This window comes from Fundulus heteroclitus, chromosome 4, assembly GCF_011125445.2.
Source record: "Fundulus heteroclitus isolate FHET01 chromosome 4, MU-UCD_Fhet_4.1, whole genome shotgun sequence".
NCBI lineage: Eukaryota > Metazoa > Chordata > Actinopteri > Cyprinodontiformes > Fundulidae > Fundulus > Fundulus heteroclitus.
The window spans coordinates 34297206-34323374 of NC_046364.1; the positions used below are offsets into that span (position 1 = coordinate 34297206).

Sequence of the window (26169 nt, forward strand, 5' to 3'; positions counted from 1 at the left end):
GCGAGATTGTCGCTCAGAGGGGAAAATTTATTAGAAACGCAGATGGGTTGGTGGTGATCTGGGGTCTGTAATCTAGAGCTATGCTTCCTACGAACTGTCACCCAGCCAGCCTGGTTACCAGGCTGCTCGGGTGCTACTGCTTTAGGTTCGCTACGTGAAGTTACTCTATGCGGCTCCGCGCTAGCAAAAGAGCGGCTATCAGCTGGTTTTTCAACAGCACGGAGCCGGGTCTCCAATTCTGACACCCTCGCCTCCAAAGCTACAAATAATCACATTAATTTAAAAAAATCAAGTTTCCTAAAGGTTATTGATTTTTACTGAGCAGATCATTCTTTAAAATTTAATTTCCTCGAACAACTTTTTATATAACTCAGATTTGCATTGTGAAACACATACCAAATGTTCTAAACTTTGGTTCTCCATGATGACCTTTGGTTCTCCAATTTAGATCTCCTGAGAAGCAGGATTCACTGAATCATTCTGATGATGGTTTTCAAATATTTTGTCTTTTCGTTTCTTTTGTGTACATAGTTCCTTGTAGCTTCTATTTATCTTATTTTTGCTTAGTAGTTTAGTTAAGTTTCACTAGCCTAGTAGACAGGATTTGTTGATTGAAATATAGTGTTCATTCAGATAAATAACATTCCATAGTGGAGTTCTCTGGATGTTCATTTATTTCTGTTAATAAATTCTTGAACTTGAAGAGAAATTCCTCTTATCCGGGTTGGATGTATGAATGGATGAATGGATGGATGGATTGATGGATGGATGGATGGATGGATGGATGGATGGATGGATGGATGGATGTAGACAAGTTGTCACTCATTTATGCCATATGTGTGCATACTTTGCTGTTAGAAGAACTCCCATGCTCAACTACAACTGATGACATTTCAATAGTAATATAACTCCACAGCTTTCGGAGTTCCTTATGATTTCAGCTGTATGGATCTGTCCTTATTCTCACTGATTTTTCTCAGGCGTACTCGGCTCTTAAAGATAAACCTGCTGGAGGACAAGTTGCAGCTGTGCTTGTTTCTTTTTCCATCCTCTTTGGCATAATAAATCCGATTTTTTATCAGCTGCTGATAAAAAGGACAGATTGGTAAAAAGATATTTTTTTTTAAAGAATACAGGTTTCTGGGAAGCTTGTTGCCAAGATAATGTATTATCACATATATTTAAAGTCGATGTACAAATTGTGGAAAATGCTACAGTTTGCAGTTTGTGTGAATTTACATGCATCAGAAACGCCCACATCAACGCTGTATGAATGTTATTGAGTAAAGCTTCTTTCCTGGCAAAATCTTGCCTTTTTATTCTTTCCACCTTTTGTGTCATTGTCTTTTACATTAAAATCATCACGCAAAGAGATGCATATATGTATACTCAATACAAAAACACCTTTACTGCAGCAAGTGTTTTCATTGAACAACGCAGGATATAGACAAATATCCACATATTTGTCTTTAAGATGAAATTCAGAGAGCTAAATACCTGTTGGAAAGTAAACAATAACACACAATGTAACATATGGACTTTGGACATTTTAAGTACCTAACCTGTAGAGGAGGTGTGCGGTGACATTTCATGAGGACATCTGATGCAGAGAAAGCTGTTGTATCCGAAAAAGATGGAACAGCAACAGTTGATCATTCCTAAAGAAACATGTGGCTCTCCTTCATCACAATATTAAAACAACATAACAGTAATAACAGTTCAATTCAATTTTATTTATAAAGTGCCAATTCATGAAACATGTCATCTCAACCATGCTAATTGTCTCCTTAGGAAGCTCCTTACAGATTTTTCAATTTACTGTATACTGTAATGGAGAAGCTCTCAACAAGTAAACCCTTCCTACAGAAACCATAACATTTATGGAGGAAAGTACCAGCCAGCTGCTCATGATTCAACCATCATTACCCTGTAGGAGCGCCTCTATAAATGTAGGAGCATACAGATGTGGATTTTAGCCTGTTTCACATTATTCAGGGGAGAAGCTTTAAGACCGTTGTTAATCTTTCCTGTAGCGACTATCAACCACCTTTTTGTCGCTTCTGGGTGCGGGGAATCTGGAATTTAACGCGCTTACAAAATGATGTTGAAACCAGGAGATAAGGTATGGGCGTTCCCATTTATTGAAGTCAGTTTGTATATGAACAAACAAGCTGAGTGGGATGGACAGGTAATTATGGAGAGTGTGGATATAACAGAATGTAACCAGTGGACGCAGGCTATTGTGTGCCAAAGAAAGCGGTAAAAACCGTATGACCTCCCGTCACCCAAATCCTTTCTGCCCTCTCACGTCGCACCTATAAAGCCTTCCCCTCCACACCGCCACCAGTGGTAGAGCAGAATATAGGTCAGTGTGTCAACCTAAACAAAACACCGCCACCCAAAACAAATAAACCAGAAACAAACCATACCTAAACACCAACAACTATAAATGGCTCCTACACACCGGCCCCAATTGTGTAGACAGCACAATTCAACAAACATCAAAACAGGAGCCCCAGAAATATGTAGGCCCAAGCATTTTCCTTTTTTTTTTTTTTTTTAAATACAGAGTCAAATGGCTTCTTGAAGAAGAAATATTTTGGAGATGGATCTTTCCAGTTGTCCTGTTTGTGTCTTCAACTGTACAGCACGCACAAGTCCATGTTTATCTGGGTAAGTATTTGTAACCCTTCCGAGGATCCAAGAACCACGAGGAGCAGAACGATCCACAACCACCACGATATCGTCAACAGCAAAACTTCTCCGAGGTCTGGACCATTTCTGTCTTTCCTGCAGCAAAGGTAAGTATTCCTTTGTCCATCTTTTCCAGAACAGGTCGGAGAGGTACTGCACTTGCCTCCAACGTTTCCTGAGGTAAACATCACTTTCTTGAAAAGCACCAGGAGCAACAGTAGGGTTTCCTTTGAGCAGCAGAATATGATTTGGAGTTAGAGCTTCCAAATCATTTACATCATCCGAAACCTTTGTAATGGGGCGATCATTAAGGATAGCTTCCACTTCACATAAAATGGTTTGAAAACTTTCGTCATCCAAGGTCTGCTGGTGAAGAACAGAAAGTAACACCCTTTTGACCATTCTGATGAGCCGTTCCCACACTCCTCCATGATGGGATGCAGCAGGTGTGTTAAGAATCCAGTCAATCTCTTTTAACAACAGGGCTTGGTGGATTTTTGTATGATCTATAGCTGCCAAAGCCTCCCTTAATTCACGCTCTGCACCAATAAAATTTGTGCCATTATCCGATCTCATTTGACGTACTGGACCTCTGCGACATACAAAACGCCTGATGGCATTGATGCAGGAGTCAGTTGTTAGCGAATGAGCCACCTCCAGATGTATGGCTCGGCTGGCCATGCATGTAAAGATAACACCGTATCTTTTAACCATAACGCGCCCTCTCTTGACCTCAATGGGCCCAAATTAGTCCACACCTACATTAGTAAATGGTGGGAATTCTGGGCAGACTCGTTCCTGTGGCATATCAGCCATTTTCTGCTCTGCTGGTTGTCCTCTGTGGCGTCTACATACAACACATTCGGATAATATCTTTCTGCAAGCTGAGTTGGCGCAAGTAATCCAGTATCTTTCTCTGAGAGCTGACAGCATATGATTTCTACCTGCATGACCAAGCTGCTGGTGCAGGTCTCTCAGAATTAGTTTGGATACATGCTGGTCTTTAGAGAGGATCAAAGGATGTTTCTGTTCCTCAGGTAGGACTGAGCGACTAAGCCTACCCCCCACTCTCAATAAACCTTGATGTAGTACTGGATCGAGCCTGTAAATGTCACTTGTGTTCTTGACAACAGATGCTCCACGTTGCAGATCTTTAATTTCCTCTTTGAAGCTGGTATGCTGGCTGTAACAGACGATGGCAACCTCTGCCTTAGAGATGTCCTTTACTGTAAGAACTTGTTTACAAATGGCAGCTGTGTTTTTTCTCATCTCCTCTTCTATCCTCCTAGGAGCTATAGAAGTGTCAACAGAGGGACCCATTGCCATCAACTCTTTCCTCTTCGTACTCATGCTGAGCAGAATATCCTTTAATTTGAGCAACCAAGCAACTGAAATCTTAAGTTTGGCCCAGCTTGAAAAATAATGGACAAACTTAGTAGTAGCATCATGTGGCTGTATGTCAATGGCATTTATCAGAATATCCCTTTTTTACCTCTGGGTCCTCAGAACAAACAGGCTGGGGTTCAAAGGGCTCTGGCCACTCCTGCTCGGGCCTTCGGAGGAAATCCGGGCCATTTATCCACCTCTTGCATGACATAAAGCTGTCTGCAGAAAGACCTCTGGAGGCCTCATCTGCTGGATTGGATTTAGAGCTGATGTACCTCCACTGAAACACATTGGTAGCCTCTCTTATTGCAGCCACTCTATTTGCAACGAAGGTGTGAAATCGTTTGGTATCATTACTGATGTATCTCAACACAGTCTGACTGTCTGTCCAGAAGCATGAGCTATTCAGCTGGATACAGAGCTCCCTTTTCAACATTCTGTCCACCTTGACGGCCAAAACGGCGGCAGTTAGTTCAAGGCGGGGAATTGTTGTCTGCTTTAATGGAGCTACTCTAGCCTTTCCAAGCATGAATGCCAAATGCACATTTCCTCCTTCATCTTGTACCCTCAAATAAGACACTGTCCCATATCCATGGTCACTACCATCTGCAAAATGATGCAACTGGACTAGTAGACGTCCTTTAAAACTATTTGGCTTGATGCAACGCCTCACTTTAAACCCTGCTATTTTCTCCAGGTCCTGATACCATGATGACCAAAACCGTGACATAGACTGGGGAATAGGGTCATCCCAAGACAGATTTTGTCTGCATGCTTCCTGTAACAACAACTTAGGTAGCAAAGTGTAAGGTGCCAAGAAGCCAAGAGGGTCATAGATTGAACTGACCATTGAGAGAATGCCACGCCTAGTGTGAGGCCTTTTTCCACAGCAAGTTCAAAGCTAAATGTATCACTCTCTGCACTCCAGCTGAGGCCCAGTGCTTTCTCCAAAGGCAGTCTGTCTCGTTCCAGGTGAAGTTGTCTTGTTGGTTTGGAGCGCTTTTCCTCCGGAATGGTTGACAACACTACTCGGCTGTTGCTTGTCCATTTCAACAGCTGAAATCCTCCCTTTGAGCACAAATCAGTGAGGTGCACCACCAACTGTACTGCCTCTTGCTCTGTGGCCACAGACTTCAAACAGTCGTCAACATAAAAAATTTTGTAGACGGTGTCAGTCACATGCTTGTTGTAGCTGTTGATATTATCTGCTGCTGTCTTTCTTAGAGCATAATTGGCACAGCTTGGTGATGAGACAGCTCCAAAGATATGCACTTTCATCCTGTATTCGATTGGTTTGATTGATGTATCTCCTAATGGCCACCACAAGAAGCGGAGAAAATCCACATGTTTCTCTGACACCTTCACCTGATGAAACATAGCCTGGATGTCTGTCATCAATGCGATGTTCTCCTCTCGGAATCGGGTGAGCACACCAAACAGGGAATTGGTGAAATCCGGCCCCTGTAGCAGCTGGCTATTCAACGAGGTGCCTTTATAGCTTGCTCCACAATCAAACACCACTCGCAACGTCCTCTTCTTTGGGTGGTAAACTCCGTGATGGGGCAGATACCACACACCTCCATCCTTAGGTTCCAGCTGGTCATGAGGAACAACCTCAGCATAGCCTTTGTCAATTAGGTTGGTAACAAATGCTGTATATTCTTCCTTATAGGCCTTGTTCCTGTCAAATTTTCTTTTGAGACTTTGAATGCGTTGCTCCACAATACATCGGTTATTGGGCATGACTGTGTCATCCTTATTAAAAGGCAAATCCAAGCAGTAATGTCCATCTTGGATACAAGCTGATTGCTCCAATATTTCCATGAACTTCTTGTCCTCAATCGACAGTTCATGCTCCTCTTCCAGTGTCCTCTCACTGAACTCCATATTGTATTGAGACACCAACAGCTCCTCCAATTTGACAATGGAAATCCGATTAGTGTAAACAGTAGGACAGCCTTTCTGACAACCATTTCCACTCCTTAAAGGTCCGTTTATGACCCAACCTAATAGGGTTCTCACGGCGTAGGGTCCATCACCTTTGCTGTTTATAATCTCCCATGGCTCCAGGAGCTTTGGCACGTTTGTCCCAATCAACAGGCCAACATCAGCATCCAATTCTGTGATCTTAATATTTTTTAAATATTCCCATTTCTCAACATCTTGCTGACGGGGAATGTTGGTCTTTGAAACAGGAATGGTTTCTTGGGTGTAGACCTCTGGAAGCTCTATGAAGTTGTTTTCTTCCAGTTCAGAAATCTCCAGTCCAGAAACACAGTGGCTAGGCACCAATTTTTCTTGACCCATAGTGCACAGCAGAATGTTAGTCCTTTTACTCTGTAGGTTTAGATGGTTCATGAGCCCACTGGTGACGAAAGTGGCTGTACTCCCAGGATCTAAGAAGGCATAAGTCTGCAGCACCGTATCTCCTCTCTTAGACCTAACCTTAACTGGAACAATAGACAAAGTACAGTCATGGTTCCCGGCCCCAGTACAAGCACCAACCTGGTGAGACACAAACGCACTACTTACTGATGGTTCTTCATTGTCTAAATGCAGAATAGTGGGGTGTTTTAGATAGCATTTGTCGCAGGTGAGCCAACTCTTACACTCCTTACTGATGTGGCCAACTTTCAAGCATCCAAAACATACTCCTTTCCCTCTCAGGAATTCAATTTTCTCCTTATGAGAAATTCTTTGCAGTTCTTGACACTTTGATATTAGATGAGGCTGTTCGCAGTAAAGACAGGAGAATGAAGGAGGATTGTTTGGGAACAATTGGCTGCTTGTAAAATGTTGGTGCAGAGGCACTATCCGGTGCTGAAAGTGAGGTTACAAAGCTGCTGCCTTTGATGTTGGCCTTTAGTAAGGATTTAGTCTTAAATGGTCCTCCCATCACAGGGCTTGGCTTGGTGTCAGAGATGTCTCCAAACAGTGGATGGGACAGGATCTTTACTTGTTGTTCGAGAAAGTTGACCAAATCATTAAATGTGGCTCGGAAGCCTTGCCGCTCTTGTAGTTTACAAGCTGTTATTCTCCATCTTTCACGGAGCTTATAGGGTAACTTCATGATTACTTGTCTCATATGAGATAGAACGTTCAACTCCTCCATGTACTGTATTTCTAACATGGCATTACAGCAGCCACGTAAGAACAAGGCGAATTCCTGCAATGCTTCAACATCCTCAGATTTTATGACTGGCCAGGCAAACACCTTCTCCATGTACGCAGAAGCAATGTGATGTTCGTTTCCAAAATGCTCCATTATAAGTTCCTTTGCTCGCTGGTAGCCCTGCTGTGATGACATGTGCATGCAGCTCCTGACCAGCTCCCTTGGCTGCCCTCTGGTATATTGCTCTAAAACGTACAGACAATCCTGATAGTTGTTTGTCCTTTCTTCCACACAATGTTCAAAAGCTCTTAGGAAAGACGTGCACTCCAAAGGATTGCCATCGAAAACTGGGATCTCACGCTGAGGAAGAGTAGCTGATAACTGTTGCTGAACAAGCATTGATGTGATTTAATTCTGTTTTTGCATAATGGTACAGATTACATTATCATTTGGAATTGATGGATTATTTAATTGTTGTTGCATTTGTGCCTTGTGTGTTACTTGTAATTGTAGATCTGATGGTTGAAAGGGACAAGTGTTTAGTTTGGGGTTGACGTTTACAGAAGGTAATCCATCCAACTTTGAATCTGGTCTAACATCGCCATACAGTGGTTGTTTCGGGTAGTGCGGCTGATCTTCTGACTTTGTACTGCTATAAACTTTTTTCCTCACAGCTGGCGCAGAGGGAGCAGTTGCTGTAAAACCCAGCGGAGTGTATGTGGCAGTATTGGGCACAAATTCTGTCGCCTGTGGGTTGAATTCAGCGCGTCTTTGCTCTTTAAGTCCCTTACTGACATAAGAGTTCATCCCATCGGACATCGATTTAGATTTTCCTCCAACGCTACTGCTTTCCAACACAGAAAGGCGTGCTGCTGCAGCAGCTAATTGCGCATCCAGTTCCACTTGTTCCTTTTGCTTTCTTATCTTGTCAGCTTCCAGTCTGTGTCTCTGCTCTAATTCCTCCAATTCGTGTTTCCTTTTCAAAGCCTCTGCCTTTGCCAGTAAAGCTGCTTGATCAGCCAGGGCTCGTTTACGAGCAGAGGATGTGCTGGACGCACGACTGCGCTTAGAACGCTTACTTGAAACGTTGGAAGCACTATCCTCAGGGTTTACGTTATCTTCGACCACACCACAACAGTTCTCCACTTGAATGTTAGCAGCATCAAGTTCATTACACACCTTCTCATTTTCTTTCAACCAGGTGTTCACTTTATTCACAAACTCATTATTTGCGTCTTCTTTCTCCTGAAACCAGGCATTTTGTCTTTGTTGCTCGTCCTCGGGTAAATTAAAATCATTTAACAAGGTATCGTGGAGAGATGATGCCTTTTCACACAGCGTATGGAACTTTTGTATATATTGTTTAACCTCAGAAACATTTTTATTTGACAACCACAGCGCTGTTATTTTCGACTTTATTTTGCTTGCATTTTTAAACACTTCACCTCTTTCCTTTTGCACCTTTTCCAAAGCAAATACGGTGCCCTTTAGCGAAAGTTTCTTTTGTCTTTTTTCAGCTTGTGTGCCCATAGGCTCAGTTTCAACATAATTATCACTCATTTTCCACTGTGGCTTAATAAAGACAGTAACGTGCTGCGTTGCTGCTTCTTTACGTTGCCAGAAACACTCCAAACTGCAGAACACCAGCGCATTCACATAAGCGGCTGTTGGATATTCACACTTTGAAACATGAATGAATGAAAGCCATCACATAGTCCTTGGCTGTAACGAGCAGGCTAGCATCAACTCCAGAAGACGGCCCAACGCCGTTGCGCATCAAAATCCAATCCAACACGCCCTGCTTTATATTTAATAAGGATGACTGCACTCACCAGAGACGTCTTGATGGTAGTCGTGCCTCATACCTTATTTGATTGATCTTACTTAAGATGACAGCGTTGGATGGCTGGATAGCTCCTTCCTTTGTTATGCAGGTGAGCTAGGACGGTGCGACATGACGTGCGCCCAACTTCTCCAGGTGAGTTGTCCTCTTCATCCAAAAAGGTCGCGGTTTTTACTTTGTGTAGCGACTATCAACCACCTTTTTGTCGCTTCTGGGTGCGGGGAATCTGGAATTTAACGCGCTTACAAAATGATGTTGAAACCAGGAGATAAGGTATGGGCGTTCCCATTTATTGAAGTCAGTTTGTATATGAACAAACAAGCTGAGTGGCGGTCTTTACAAGTGAGATGGACAGGTAATTATGGAGAGTGTGGATATAACAGAATGTAACCAGTGGACGCAGGCTATTGTGTGCCAAAGAAAGCGGTAAAAACCGTATGACCTCCCGTCACCTAAATCCTTTCTGCCCTCTCACGTCGCACCTATAAAGCCTTCCCCTCCACACCGCCACCAGTGGTAGAGCAGAATATAGGTCAGTGTGTCAACCTAAACAAAACACCGCCACCCAAAACAAATAAACCAGAAACAAACCATACCTAAACACCAACAACTATAAATGGCTCCTACATTTCCTGCAGCGGACTCCTCAGCGAAATCCTCTTAAGGTCAGGCTGTGAAATGTGCCAAAGCAATCGCTAATATAAACAAAAAGAAATGAAAAAGCTCCATGGTATACTTTACAGACATCAGTTAGCTTAATAATTGTTAAAGTGCATGACAGTGCAGCGAAATATGACCTAAATGTGGATTGTCTGGAAGGGTTGCAAGGAGAAATCATCTTCAGAAGAACATGTGAGCACAACCCAGGTTTGCCAAGCTGCACCAAAATGAGCCACATTCACAACTCTTTGTATAAAAAACAAACAGAGCATATCAGCATAAGTACCTCATACTTTCTAACACGCACGGTAGTGGAGAGTTAATCATTTGGGCTTGTTTTGCCACCACAGTTCCTGGGTACATAGCAGCCATTAACTCTGCCATGAACTTGACTCCATGACCAAAACATTGTCTGACAGCTGAAGTGGGCCATTCAATATAACGTTTTCCCAACACAACATCATATCTACAAAGGAACTGTAGAAAGAGAATAACTATCAAGCTGCTGCAATGGCTCAAAGACCAGGCCTGAAGCTGATTCCAATGCTGCGGTGGCACCTCAGACAAGCAGCACATGATGAATAAAGACCAGATATTTTTCATTATGCCCTGATGTGTAAAACACGAGACTTAAAACAAGGAGGAATTTCCGTTCGCCGCATGCAACTGCTTCTGCTGTGTGTGTGTCAACTGGAAGGTTTATGTTTCTCTTCCTCCATGTTTGCCACTTGATCCGCACCTTTCACATTTTCCTCTGTTTCTTCCTCGGGGTCAGAACCGTCACTTCTCATCTGTGACAGACAGGCCAGGAGACAGGGGCGGGGTTAGGGGGAAACAAACAGGAGGTTTATTAGCTGGCAGCTCAGAAGAACTAAAGAAATGCTCTTTCTATGAAAGAAAGTAGTAGAGTCTTCACATACAGCTTTATTTCAAAGAAAAAAGAATGCACTCACTATGGGTTCATCATCATCATCATCATGCACCTTCCTGTTAGGGTGGTCTTCATAGATCCAGTGACAGGAACTGGGTGAGAAGAGGGAGGAGAGGGAATGGTCTGGACTGCTTGCAGACACACCGAACGATGAGCTGAACGATCTGTGCTCTCTTGAGAGAGAGTCTGGTAAACGACATGAAATAGAGGAACCCTCAGTTTATCAGACTGATTATTATTGACTGGTATCAGTCAATTACAATTTCTTTTCTTTTTTTTTTTTACACACTGTTGAAACTGGAGCCCCTTTCAGACAAGCTTTTTCCTCTGTGATCTACAGGTGTTTGTTACACCTTGCAAACAACTGAATGGTCCTGATGGGGGTTCGAAGTCCGAACAAATGTTATGCCCCTGATGCACCTCCGGAGGCATTCACAAACCAGTAACCAGTGCAAACCGTAAAGCGTAATATGGGATTACAGAACGAGTGAAATGTGATGATGAGTTCCTGTGCCAAGATAGCTGCAAAAGCTGCATTATTAAGAGCAAAGGCAATGCATGATCCTGCAAAGTCCCTCTGATCTGAGAAAAAGGGTTGCACGGATACCTGCAAACAAACATATTTCTTGTCTCCATGAGCAGTTAGCTCGATCTGTGTTTTGTCAGGCCATAAACTGTTTCTCCAGAAGGAAGCTGGCTCATTTGTGCTTCAAAGCTCAGTTGAGTTTCTTCTTTGTTGACACCCTTTCAGTTCATAGTAAAACTAGTTTCATTGTGGATGGCTTGAGCCATGGTGATTCCTGGGTTTTTCTGAACCTCCTAACCAATTTCCTTTCGTCTGAGGCTGAGAGTTCGGGGGGAAGATGGTTGAAACTGGAAGTGGATGTTAAACCAGGACAATCATCCCAAACAAACATCAAAGTTTTGTTTGGAATTGACACACCGTGTTACACAAAAATATTCATACTCTGCCAGAAAGACAGGTCTGTGCCAGTAAGCCAACCAATTTAAATCAACCCCAACAATTCGGTCAAGAAGAGTGGCTAAATACTGAGCTCGACCTATGTCAGAAGCTTGCTGATGTTTCTTTTTAGTCCAATTGATTATTGCAACAATTCACATATCTGCCAAAAAAGCTGATCAGACAGCTGCAGCTGATCCAGAACGCTGCTGTCCGCGTCCTCACTAAGACTAAGAAAGTAGAGCACATCACCCCAGTTCTAAAGTCCTTACACTGGCTCCCTGTATCTCAGAGAATAGACTTTAAAATACTTTTGTTAGTCTATAAATCCCTGAATGGCTTAGCACCTAAATACATCACAGACTTGTTATCAGTGTATCAACCCTCCAGACCAGTCAGGTCTCCTGGCTCCAGCCTATTCTGCATACCTAGAACCAGAACAAACACAGAAAAGCAGCATTTAGTTCCTATGCTCCACTTATCTAGGACAGACTCCCAGAAGACTGTAAAAGTGCGGAAAGCCTGAGTTCCTTTAAATCAATGTTAAAAACACATTTGTTTAGAGTTGCCTTTGAGTGTTGTTAATGTTGTCCAACCTGTCTTATACTGCATCAGACCTGCTGCTACTGTTCCAATGCGATGTGCTAGCCTCTAATATTCTAATATTTCCCTCTGTCTCTGTAATGCTTTGCTTTCCTCTGTTTTTTTCATGTACAGCACTTTGAATTGTCTTGTTACTGAAAAGTGCTTTATAAATAAACTTGCCTTGCCTTTCAAAAAGCATGTGATAGAGGTGCCACTTACTAAGAGACATCCATCCAAATATTAGCGCGGGTGCATGTATATGTTTAAGCCTGTGTGTATAGCTTTGACAATGTGTGGAGAATCCACAATTAATTTAAAATGTGTGAAACTGGTAAATAAAGGTAAGATTCTGCAATGGTAACCTACAGGCAAAGCACACGGAAGCATGTTCCTGTCCACAGTGCCTTTTTTTTTTTAAACCCAGTTTGACTTTATGGCTTTTGGGGCATGTGTATGTTTGATCAGACATTGTCTTCATTAAAATGCAATTTTTTTGAGAAGTTACAATGAGGTTAACATGAATGTTACCAAGACATTGCTGTGGGAAAAAAATAAATAAGAAGGGTTCCGTTTCAGGACGAGTTACAAGCGTCACGTTAAATGCAAAATGTAAAAAAAAAAAAAAAAAAAAAAAAAAAAAAAAAAAAAAAAAAAAAAAACACAGTTTTTATATTGTCTATAGGCTATGCTGTTGTCAAAGCCAGACAAACTTATTTCAAGAAAGCAAAACCCAGACCAAAAAACAAATGTTATAATACTAGTAATGCATCCAGATTAGTGACATGTTATGTAATAGACATGTTGGTTCTGTTGAATGACTTCTCACCTTTCCTTGGGTTTCTCATCTCGCTGATTATTTGAAGGATCCTGAAGAGATTAGACAGTAAGGTCACCTGAAATTGTATATTCTGTTCTGCTTGCTTGTGGCAAATGTTTATTTAAGACTACTTTTTACAGAAAATAAAGTTTTTCCCCCAAGAAGAAAGATTCTCAAACAAAATAATTCTACTTGGGAATCTAAGAAATCCCCAAGCATCCCTAGCATCCAGGATAGAATGGACATAAGGGGCTGAATGGCAATTTGGTCAACTATGCTTTTTACCATTGCGATTATCATCAAACAAATATATTTAAATGTCTTTTAGTAAAATTAACACCCGCTGTTATTACCGCTCCAGTCCAGCCTCACCCCGAGATGCCCTTCCTGTTGCTCTGCCGTGCTCTGCTTCCTAAGCGCCTCTGATTTCAATTTGTCGGCCATTGTTGGTTAAAGAAATGTAAACCTATAAATTAAACATGACGGAGGGCATCGTACCATAGTAGCACACGTTCCTCTCAAGACAGAAGCAACAACTGAACCACCGCAGGGGAAAGTAATCAACAACAACAACAAAAAAGGAGAAAGATCCAGGGCTCAGGCGAAAGCAATGGAACACAGAGAGAAGATCAGAACGCAAAACAACTAGTAATTTCAAAACAAAACTCAATATCGACTCTAAAACATATATTGTTCTTTGCTTCACCTTAAAAGAAGACAAATATAAAATGATGTCTATTTGGAGGCTTCTCAATAGGGGGCGCTGGGTCACCACACTTATCAAAATTGCAGGAAAGTGTAATTGCATACAGTGAGCGCTATTGGGGCGCAGATTTATTTATTTATTTATTTATTTATTTATTTATTTATTTTTACCCCTGCCGCCCCCTATGTGTCATTAAAAAAAGTGCCGATCTGCTCCGTTATTGCCCACAAGTCACAGCTCTGTCCACCCATAGCCATTTAACACTTCTTCTGTCATTTTTCACCCAATCAGATTAATTTATAAATCCTCTCAGAGTCACAACACTGGCAGCTTAGATGTGTTTATGTCAAACAGATGCACACAGATGCAAACGGTTGAGTCAGACATAAAAAAAAAGATAGGAGAAAATGGCAACAGTGAATGAGTTAGTTGTTTATTTTAGAACGAAAGACCAGACTTAGAAAAGAATCCAGCAGCAGGCAAGAGTTTAGGGATGACACATACTTGAATAAGTGTGCACATGCTTAAACCTTTCTAAAAGCATCTTCTGATACAATCAGCAGTCAGGTATTTTTTGACACAAGTCCATCAGCACCTTAACATCTTAACTTGGGAATGTTTGGTAATGTAATTTCCTTTCCTTTCCCAGAATAGACCTTACGAGGGAGGCTTTAGAGTGTGATTCCTCTGCAGTTGGAACACACCCTTTTTAAATAGGGGAACCACCACCCCAGTCTGCCAATCCAGGGGAACTACCCCCGATGTTCACGCAATGTTGCAGAGCCGCGTTAACCAACACAGCCCCACAACATCCAGAGCCTTAAGGTACTCAGGGCGAATCTCATCCACCCCCGGGGCCTTGCCACCGAGGAGCTTTTCAACCACCTCAGTGACCTCAGCACCAGCGGTGGGAGAACCCGACCCAGAGTCCTCAGGCTCTGCTTCCGCAATGGAAGATGTGTTGGTGGGATTAAGAAGGTCTTTGAAGTATTCCGCCCACCGAAACACAACGTCCCAAGTCGAGGTCAGCAGCACACCACCCACACTGTAAACAGTGTTGGTACTGCACTGCTTCCTCCACCTGAGACGCCGGATAGTGGACCAGAATCGCTTAAAAGCTGTTCGGAAGTCCTTCTCCATGGCCTCTCTAAACTCTTCCAACGCCTGAGTTTTTGCCTCGGCGACCAGCTGAGCCGCCTGCCGCTTCGACTGCCGGTACACATCAGCTGCTTCCAGAGTCCCACAGGCCAATAAAGCCCGTTAGGACTCCTTCTTCAGCTTGACGGTTTCCCTCACCGCAGGTGTCCACCAGCGTGTTCCAGGGTTGCCGCCACGACATGCACCGACAACCTTGCGGCCACAGCTCCGACTAGCCGCCTCAACAATAGAGGCGCGGAACATGGTCCATTCAGACTCAATGTCCCCCGCCTCCCTCGGGACGTGTTTAAAGTTCTCCCGGAGGTGGGAGTTAAAGCTCCGTCTCACGGGGGACTCTGCCAGATGTTCCCAGCAAACCCTCACAGTACGTTTGGGCCTGCCCGGTCTGACCGGCTTCCTCCCCCACCATCGGAGCCAGCTCACCACCAGGGGGTGGCCGGTGGAGAGCTCCGCACCTCTCTTCACCCGAGTGTCCAAGACATGCGGCCGCAGATCAGATGAAACAACAACAAAGTCGATCATTGAACTACGACCTAGGGTGTCCTGGTGGCAAGAGCATGGACACCCTTATGCTTGAACAAGGTTTTCGTTATGGACAATCCATGACGAGCACAGAAGTCAAACAACAGAACACCACTCGAGTTCAGATCAGGTGGGCCATTCCTTCCAACTACGCCTCTCCAGGTCCCACTTTCATTACCCACGTGAGCGTTGAAGTCCCCCAGCAAAACGAGGGAGTCCCCAGGAGGGGTACTCTTCAGAACCCCCTCCAAGGACTCCAAAAAGGGTGGGTAATCCGAGCTGCTGCTTTTTTTACTGTGGAAAATGTCGGAGCACCCAAAGAGAAACCCATACATTAAATTTTAAGTCTTACAGCTGATCAAAAAAAATTGACATTAGGAAAAGCTGGAGCACCCAGAGAGAACCTGTTTTTTTCATCTGATTACATTTTTTTTTTTGCAGTTTGAGGGGGAATGAGAGGAAATATGTTTTTTTCTTTACTGTGGAAAATGTTGAAGCAACCAAAGAGAAACCCATACATTAAAAACTACCATCTGTTGATGGTAGCTTTTTAAAATGTCTCACATTGATAAAAATAAATACATTTGTGTGCCTTTTAAGCCAATCGTAAAAATTGGCCCTAAAAAAACCAAAATACTTTTAAGTCTTACAGCTGATTAAAAAAAATTTACATTAGGAAAAGCTGGAGCACCCAGAGAGAACCTGTTTTTTTCATCTGATTAAATTTTTTTTTTTTTTTTTTTTTTGCAGTTTGAGGGGGAATGAGAGGAAATATGTTTTTCTTTTGGCCTAAAAAAACAAATTACATTTAAGTCTTACAGCTGATTAAAAAAAAATTATATTAGGAAAAGCTGGAGCACCCAGAGAGAAACCCATACATTAAATTTTAAGTCTTACAGCTGATTAAAAAAAAATTACATTAGGAAAAGTTGGGGCACCCAGAGAGAACCTGTTTTTTTTCATCTGATTACATTTTTTTTTTTTTTGCAGTTTGAGGGAGAATGAGAGGAAATATGTTTTTTTTTTACAGTGGAAAATGTTGGAGCACCCAAAGAGAAACCCATACATTAAAGTGTCTCACATTGATAAGAAATTTTTCATGTGCCTTTTAAGCCAATCGTAAAAATTGGCCTAAAAAAAACCAATTACTTTTAAGTCTTACAGCAGATTAAAACAAAATCTACATTAGGAAAAGCTGGAGCACCCAGAGAGAACCTATTTTTTTCATTTTATTAAAAAAATTTTTTGCAGTTTGAGGGGGAATTAGAGGAAATTATGTTTTTTCTTTACTTTGGAAAATGTCGGAGCACCCAAAGAGAAACCCATACATTAAAGGCTACCATCTGTTGATGGTAGCTTTTTAAAATGTCTCACATTGATAAGAAATTTTTCGTGTGCCTTTTAAGCCAATCGTAAAAATTGGCCTAAAAAAAACAAATTACTTTTAAGTCTTACAGCATCCATCCATCCATCCATTTTCCAAACCGCTTCTCCCTCATGGGGTCGCGGGGGGTGCTGGTGCCTATCTCCAGCGTTCACTGGGCGAAAGGCGGGGTACATCCTGGACAGGTCGCCAGTCTGTCACAGGGCAACACAGAGAGACAAACAGGACAAACAACCATTCACACACACACTTACACCTCAGGACAATTTGGAGAAGCCAATTAACCTAACAGTCATGTTTTTGGTCTGTGGGAGGAAGCCAGAGTACCCGGAGAGAACCCACGCATGCACAGGGAGAACATGCAGATTACAGCAGATTAAAAAAAAATCTACATTAGGAAAAGCTGGAGCACCCAGAGAGAACCTGTTTTTTTCATCATATTAAAATTTATTTTTTTTCAGTTTGAGGGGAAATGAGAGGAAATAAGTTTTTGCACAGTTGCAAAAGCTGAAGCACCCAGAGAGAACCTGTTTTGCCCCTAAAAACAGATTACTTTTTAGAACTGCCTGGAAACGTAAAGTTCACAATCTTGATTGTTTCCTTGATAAGAGGAAGGGGCTGGTGTCCGGATTTGAAAGGTCCATTTCTTCCTTGGATTTGCCCCGGTTTAATGCTGGGAAGTTTTGGGGAGCTCGTTTGGGCATCCTTATCTAAAATGAATGGAAAATGTGGGTGTTTGGACTGGACGATAAAATTTTGAAGTTCATGCTGTTTAAGGACTTTGAAAGAGGGAGAGGTTTTTTGGGCATTTTTCTCCAAAATCAATTGCTGACGGTTGTTTCTGGGATTGATCTTTGTATCTCTAACATTCAGAGGTTGGGCTAAGCAGCTTGTAGGGCTAGAGTGTCTCAGTCGGGCAGTTCTGTGTGAAATCAATCGACGAGAGGAGTTTTTGGGATTCGCAGTTTCTGGAGGTCTGGGCTGCCTTACTTTGACTTTTGCATCTGAAATAAATGTCTCACGATCATCTGAAGTGACACTGATTTTCCGAGGTTCTTCAGCCTGATAAGACAGCAACTCATCATCCAGCTGCTTTTGGTTGTCAGGCAAAAACTTCATGTCAGGATATTTGTCAGCATCCTCAATCTCTTTGACTTCCTTAATCTCTTTCGTTCTGAGCTGGAAATGACTGAATATTCTTTCTGTTTCTTCGTGCAGTTCTTTGGTGACTTTACTCTTCATAGACTCTAAGGATTTCTTCTCTCTTAGAAATGCTGCATCAAGATTCTGTCTTTTTATGTCAGCAAGTTGATCAGACACCAGCTTTGACTGGCTTTTTCTAAAAGCGTACAGTTCAGAATCTGTGTAAGTTGTTGATGGCTTGATCAAATATTCCTCTTTGTTGTCTAGATAATCAGTTTTCTCCTGTTGCCTCTTGGCCTGAAGCAATGCTATCTCCTCTAACCTTTCTTTCATTAAAGCCTGTTTGTTTATCACATCTCTCCGGTGGCGTTCTCTTATTTCTTGTTTTTCCGATTCCTTGAAACCATCCCTTCTCTTTGATGCCTCCATATCTTCTTTTTTCTGCCGCTCTTGCTCAAATTTCTTCTGCGTTGACTGTTCAACATAGCGATCAGCATAAATCTTGTTTATAAATCTCTGTCGAGTCGCCTTTGTTTTTTCTAACTGCATCTTTTGACGCTCAATATCAATCATCTGTTGCTGAAGTTCGTGCTCTTTCTCTCTTTCATATCTGTGCATCGCTGTTTTCTGTGCAATTTCGTTGTCATAATCCTCTTTGCTGTACACCTTGTCCACTCGAATTTTGTTCATAGTTGTAAAATATCTGTCAGATCTTCTTGGTTCCATGGTGATCGAAATACAAGACTTTCTTCCAATCTTTCTTCCGATCTTGATGGTATCAAGCTCTTCCGAAGCGCTCTGTTGCTGTCTTTCTTCGACAATGAGATTTAGAACTTTAAAACCAAGCTTATGCAGTGGCATTCACTGTGACATCATAACCGATGTAACTTCTAGAATGTTAATGACGTAATACCTTTGACGCATTGCTAATGACCAAATATGGGTCCAGCTCACCATCGAACGAGTTTCGGACATCACGTGACCAGGGTTGTTTACGCCGCTACATTGTCAGGAAACGGAGGAGCGTGTAATCCGAGATAAACCATGTATTACATGCGTCTTGTTTTTGTTTTTTTAGTGGGTGCGCGGATGCGCGTTGGGTAGAAAGAGGAAGAAATCATAGGCATAGTATAAAGAGTGGACCCCGCATCGACCGCTTTCGCCTATGGGCGCTGACGAGATTTGGGGGCGCCATCTTGGGTCGGTTGACAACTCTGCTCAGTGTAATGTGTTGACCAGGCGCAAAATCAATTTTAATCAACTATAAGTCGCTGAATATTTAACTAATTTCCACGTTTTTTTTTTGTTTGTTTTTGCTGAAAACTTTAAAACTATATCTATTATAACAAACGGTTCAGTGCATTTAAATATCCTTAGTGGGGTTAAAAGTAATAGAATATTCTGATAGGATTCATGTTGCAAAACACTGCCACTTATACATTTTTATATATTTTTTATTACTACATACACGAACACCTTTATACACACACACACACACACGTGTATATGTATATTCACACACACACACACACACACACACACACGTGTATATGTATATTCACACACATATGTGTATATATATATATATATATATATATATATATACAGTGACGTGCGGTGAGGTTCATAGCTGGTGAGGCACTGACGTCATCAGAATCAGATTTGCAAATAGATGCATAGATTGACAGCAGTTTACAGGTTATGTTTCACTTCTGCATCCTTACACATACAAACGGTAGCTCACAAAACACACATTTCCTTAAAAAACAAAACAAAATAAATGTTATTACTGTCTTACCTTTACTTATAAATGAAGTCCATGCGTCGCTCCTTCTGCACAAAAACATCCGTCACTTTGCGATAGAAGTCCTCCTTATCTTCCTTCAGTTTTAAAAGTCTCTCTGTCTCAATGGAGATCACTGCCAGGGAAGAAAGCCTTCCTTGATCCGTCCTGTTCCTGCTGTATGTTTTCAGTCTCCTCAGGGCTGAGAATGACCGCTCCACTCACGCTGTAGTAGCTGAAACCGTGAGCACGAGCTGGAGCAACTTTGTCGCCTCAGGAACAGTTACAACAAGATCCTTCTCGGCCAAAAAGTTGAGAAGCTGTCCAGGAGATTTGCATTCATCCCTCACCGTTTTTGATGGATGAATGCAAGAGAGGGAAAAAATCACTATCTCTATTATAATCTATCGCTGCACTTGACTTGCTTCCCGAATCGTTTAGCCTAGCTCGCTGTCACTTACTCGGCAGTTGAGGAGTGAACAAGACGAACGTCTGGGATCTTGAGCGCCCCCTGCCATGAGGCAAGAGAACTGCCTGCCTCACCTCGAACCTGTTCTCTGCCGTTTATAATCGCTCATTACACGAAACACGTTACACAAACACAGTTGGTGACAAAAAGCACTGTACATTATATACATAAGCTAAATTATTGGAAATAAGTTCACATATTAAATTTGTTAAAACCATTTTATTGACAGCAACATGCTCTCTCCGCTTAGCAGCCAGCGCAGAGCCAGGGGTTGCGCAATCCAAGGTGAGGCAGAGCTCGCTGCTGCCTCACCCGCATCGCTTCCAAGCATTTGAATGGGAAAATAAGAAAATTCAGCGATTTTGAACAAATAAAAATCGAAATTGGTGAAGCTACATGAAAAATAAATATTTTTTTAGTACAAACCACCGGATGAATATAACAATTTAAATTACTTTATGATTATATATTAGGGTGACCAAACGTCCGTATTTCCCGGGACATGTCCGTATTTCACGTCCTGTCCCGGGCGTCCCGGTTTTTTTTTATAAAGTGAGGAAATGTCCTGTTTTTTAAATTACCTTCATTGGTACGTCACGCTGCGTGTGACGTAATCCCTGAGCCGCGTCAGTGTGGGCAGCCCTGTTATTAATCAGAAGATAGAGTCCTCCCTCGCGCTTGTCGGCCGCGCTTGTCTCCCCCCCCCCCCCCCCCCCCCGCTCTGCCGCGTTTGCCTTACAACCCCCCCCCCCCCCCTCGGTCCGAGGTGTCCTGGTTTTCCCAAATGAAAATATGGTCACCCTATTATATATATATTATATATTTCTTTCTTTCCATGATGGCTGGTGAGGCACTGCCTCACCTGCCTCCCCTGACCGCACGTCACTATATATATATATATATATATATATATATATATATATATATATATATATATATATATATATATATATGAACCGAATGTCGATGTCAAAGCAAAAACTATGAATAAAGCTGCTGGACAGTTTTCGTAATTTTTATTTTTTTTTTATTAACATCATATATGACAACAGATGTACACAAATCTGAAAAACCTGAAGAAGCCGATCCAACTTGCTTCTGTACTTGCAGAGAAAACGAAAAGACAATAAAAAGATTTTTTTTTTTTTATATAAATAAAATAATAATGGTTTTCGTTAAAATCAATCTCGCTTCAGATCGATGTTTGTTTTCACATTTAACCTTTGTGCACCCTTAACAGTCACAATTTATGTTGTCTGCTGCAAACCTACAGTAGAATTGATGATAAATAAAAGGAACAGCTATTGGTCTCCCGGATAACTTACTGCTAATATCCTAGTTATACGTAACTACGGTCTGTTTTAAATATAAAACTTGTCCTCTTTAGCTCTACCATTGTTCAGAGTGCTACGAGCGTTATTACAGCATTTATATGGAGAATTAATGTTGATTTAATGGTGTTTGTGTAACTTCAGGATTATCTCCAGCTAATGTAAACAATGGCCACAGGAGATGGATAGAAACGTCATTTCCGGCCCATCGTTCGCTTACAGTGCCCTCTAGCTTCCTAAATTACCGATTCGAGTCTGAATTAATCCTGGAGAAATTCAATTCAATTCAATTCAATTCAATTCAATTTTATTTATATAGCGCCAAATCATGAAACATGTCATCTCAAGGCACTTTACAAAGTCAAGTTCAATCATATTATACAGATTGGGTCAGATTATACAGATTGGTCAAAAATGTCCGATATAAGGAAACCAGTTGATTGCATCAAAGTCCCGACAAGCAGCATTCACTCCTGGGGAACCATAGAGCCACAGGAAGAGTCATCTGCATTGTACATGGCTTTGCTGCAATCCCTCATACTGAGCAAGCATGAAGCGACAGTGGGAAGAAAAACCACCCATTAGCGGGAAGGAAAAACCTCCGGCAGAACCGGGCTCAGTATGAACGGTCATCTGCCTCGACCGACTGGGGTTACAGAAGACAGAACAGAGACACAACAAGAGAAACAAAAAAGCACAGAAGCACACATTGATCTAGTAATCTGTTCTACATTAGATGGTAGTAGCGGGTGAGCCGTCTTCTCTGGATGATGTCACAGTTAACAGAACGCCAGACCAGGTGTACCTACTATGAAGAGAAAAGAGAGAGAACAGAAAGTTAAAGCAGAAATGACAACACATAATGCATAATTGAAGAACAGTAGAACTCAATAGAGTGAGAAAATTAGATCCTGATATACTCCAGTAGCCTAAGCCTATAGCAGTAAAACTATAAAGGTAGCTGAGAGTAACATGAGCCACTAGTTATAATTTTTGTCAAAAAGAAAAGTTTTAAGCCTAGTCTTAAAAGTAGACAGGGTGTCTGCCTCACGGACCAAAACTGGGAGTTGGTTCCACAGGAGAGGAGCCTGATAGCTAAAGGATCTGCCTCCCATTCTACTTTTAGAGACTCTAGGAACCACCAGCAGACCTGCAGTCTGAGAGCGAAGTGCTCTGTTTGGAACATACGGGGTAATCAGAGCTCTGATATATGATGGAGTTTGATTATTAAGGGCTTTATATGTTCGAAGAAGAATTTTAAATTCTATTCTTGATTTAACAGGAAGCCAATGAAGGGAAGCTAAAATTGGAGAAATATCATCCCTCTTGTTGATTTTCATCAGAACTCTTGCTGCAGCATTTTGGATCAGCTGAAGGCTTTGAACTGCATTTTGTGGACTTCCTGATAGTAAAGAATTACAATAGTCCAGCCTTGAAGTAACAAATGCATGGACCAGTTTTTCAGCATCACTCCTGGACAGAATGTTTCTAATTTTGGCGATATTCCGGAGGTGAAAAAAGGAAACTCTGGAAACCTGTTTACGTCATTTAAGGGATTTAAATGACATGTCTTGGTCAAAAATAACACCAAGATTTTTTACTTTATTACCAGAGGCCAGGTTAATGCCACCCAGATTAAGTGATTGGTTAAGAAATTTATTTTTTGAGGACTCTGGCCCAAAGATTACAACTTCGGTCTTGTCAGAATTTAGATGCAGGAAATTTAAAGTCATCCAGCTTTTGATGTCATCAAGACATGACTGCAGTCGAAGTAATTGATTGGATTCATCAGGATTTATGGATAAATATAGCTGAGTATCATCAACATAACAGTGGAAATTAATCCCATGCTGTCTGATAATTTTGCCTATCGGAAGCATATATATAGTAAAGAGAATTGGTCCAAGGACTGAACCCTGTGGTACTCCACAGGTGACCCTAGAGTTTGAGGAAGATTTATTATTAACATGAACAAATTGGAATCTGTCTGACAGATAAGATTTAAACCAGCCTAATGCATTCCCCTTAATCCCTACAGTATGTTCAAGTCTTTGTAGGAGAATATTGTGATCAACTGTATCAAACGCAGCACTGAGATCTAACAGGACAAGTATAGACACTAGTCCATTATCTGAGGCCATGAGAATATCATTAGTGACTTTCACCAGAGCTGTTTCAGTGCTATGATGAGCTCTGAAGCCTGACTGAAACTCCTCAAGTAGGTCATTACTTTGTAAATGTTCACAAAGTTGATTAGCAACTACTTTCTCAAGAATTTTAGATAAGAAAAGAAGATTAGATATAGCTCTGTAATTTACTAACTCATCTTGATCAAGAGAAGGTTTCTTAAGTAAAGGTTTAATAACAGCTACTTTCAAAACCTGTGGTACATATCCATTTACTAAGGATAGATTAATCATGTCTAAAATAGTGCCACTGATCAAAGGGAATATGTCCTTAAACAACTTGGTTGGGATTGGGTCTAACATACAGATAGAAGGTTTAGATGAAGCTAAAATTTTAGATAGCTCAGAAAGCTCTACTGCTTCTAAACAGTTCAAACACTGCGCAGATTCTAAAGATTCCTCCAATGCTGCCTCACTTACTGAGGACGAGGTAATCATGTTTGGGAGGATGCCAATTATTTTATTTTTAATGGCATCAATTTTATTTATGAAGAATCCCATAAAATCATTACTACTAAGAGCTAAGGGAATGGATGGATCAACAGAGCTGTGGCTCTGGGTAAGTTTGGCAACTGTACTAAAGAGAAATCTAGGATTATTTTTATTCTCTTCAATTAATGATGAAAAATATGCTGCTCTAACTCTGCGGAGGGTCTTGTTATACAACAATAGTCTCCCTCCAGATTAAGTAGGATTCCTCTTGGTGTGTAGAGCGCCATTTTCTCTCCAATTTCCTAACATTGTGCTTCAAGGAACGCAGCTCTGAATTAAACCAAGGAGCCAGCTTCCTGTGAATAATCACCTTCTTTTTCAAGGGAGCTACATTGTCTAATGCAGAACGCAATGAGGAAGTCAGATTGTTAGCAAAGGTATCGATTTGTGAATGGGAAGAAACAGCAATGCTGCCATCTACAGGGCATTTCTGCAATACTGAGGATATTAAAAAGGGGACAGACTCTTTAAGTTTTGATACAGCATTATCCGATTAAAATCTACTATAATGGAACCCTCTTTTGGGGGTGGAGAACTCAGTTAGATTAAACTCAAATGTTATTAAAAAATGATCAGACAGGACAGGGTTGTGAGAGAATACTGTTAATTCTTCACAATCAATGCCATATGTCAGAACAAGGTCTAAAGTATGGAGCCGAGAGTGCGTCGGTTCATGCACATTTTGAGCAAAACCAATTGAATCTAGGATAATTTTAAAGGCTACACTAAGGTTATCACATTCAGTGTCAACATGGATGTTAAAATCACCCACTATAATAACCTTATCAGTATTTAACACCAAATCAGATAAGAAATCTGACAACTCATCCAAAAACTGAGTGTAAGGGCCTGGTGGACGATACAAAACAACAAACAGAAGAGGTTTTATTGCTTTGCAGTTTGGATGAGGGAAACTGAGGGTTAAATGTTCAAAAGAACTGTAATTATTAGTTGGCCTGGGACTAATTAATAAATCAGACTGAAAGATAGTTGCCACTCCTCCTCCTCTTCCCACAGATCTGGGAATGTGGAAATTTGAATAACTGGAGGGGGTTGACTCATTTATACTAACGTAGTCCTCTTGTAGCCAGGTTTCTGTGAGACAAAACAAATCAATCTGATTATCAGAAATCAATTCATTAACTAACAAAGTCTTCGGAGGGAGAGACCTTATATTTAATAGACCACATTTAATTCTTTTATTTTTTGGCTCAAAGTGATCCGTATGGATTTGTATTAGATTTTTATGATTTGTTCCTTTTAGATAAGTTTTTGATCTGTTAAGTTTTGGCCGTGGGAAAGACATCGTCTCAATAGGATAATGGATGGGTAACAGTACAGAAGCTGGAGAGAGGTGTGTTAAACTACGGCTCTGCTTCCTGGTCTGGACCCTGGGTTGTCAGCATTTAGGAGGACTAATAAATCCGGCCAGATTTCTAGAAAGAAGAGCTGCACCCTCCAAAGTAGGATGGATGCCGTCTCTCCGGATCAGACCAGGTTTTCCCCAGAAAGTTCTCCAGTTATCAATGTAGCCCACGTCGTTTTCTGGACACCACCTAGACAACCAGCGGTTGAATGATGACATGCGGCTAAACATGTCATCACTGGTCAGATCAGGCAGGGGACCAGAGAAAATTACAGAGTCCGACATAGTTTTAGCAAACTCACAAACCGAAGCAACACCAACTTTGGTGACCTCCGATCGGCGTGACCGGGTGTCATTACCGCCAGCGTGAATAACAATTTTGCGGTATTTACGCTTATCCTTAGCCAGTAGTTTTAGGTAGGATTCTATGTCGCCTGTTCTGGCCCCTGGTAGGCATTTAACTATGGTCCCTGGTTTCTTTAGTGCCACATTTCTCATTATGGAGCTGCCAATAATTAAGGTCGGCTCCTCGGCGAGATTGTCGCTCAGAGGGGAAAATTTATTAGAAACGCAGATGGGTTGGTGGTGATCTGGGGTCTGTAATCTAGAGCTATGCTTCCTACGAACTGTCACCCAGCCA

General features: G+C 41.6%; 1 protein-coding gene and 1 long non-coding RNA gene across 2 annotated transcripts in view; both read right to left on the reverse strand.

The window, feature by feature from the left end:
• Positions 1–1148: 1148 nt before the first annotated feature.
• The window catches only part of LOC118562846, a 38850-nt gene continuing 13829 nt past the window's right edge, over positions 1149–26169 (reverse strand). Inside the window, exons 7-9 of the mRNA XM_036135730.1 lie at positions 10649–10812; positions 10435–10486; positions 1149–1658 (exon numbers count right to left, since the gene is read on the reverse strand). Of these exons, the coding sequence (XP_035991623.1) occupies positions 1558–1658; positions 10435–10486; positions 10649–10812 (317 nt within the window). The 3' untranslated portion in view covers positions 1149–1557. The remainder of the gene's footprint in view (positions 1659–10434; positions 10487–10648; positions 10813–26169) is intronic.
• On the reverse strand, positions 11886–13481 carry LOC118562989. Its single transcript, XR_004930941.1, has 3 exons — positions 13362–13481; positions 12999–13039; positions 11886–12015 (listed from the first exon to the last, which is right to left on the reverse strand). It is a non-coding gene; the product is annotated as an uncharacterized LOC118562989 (long non-coding RNA).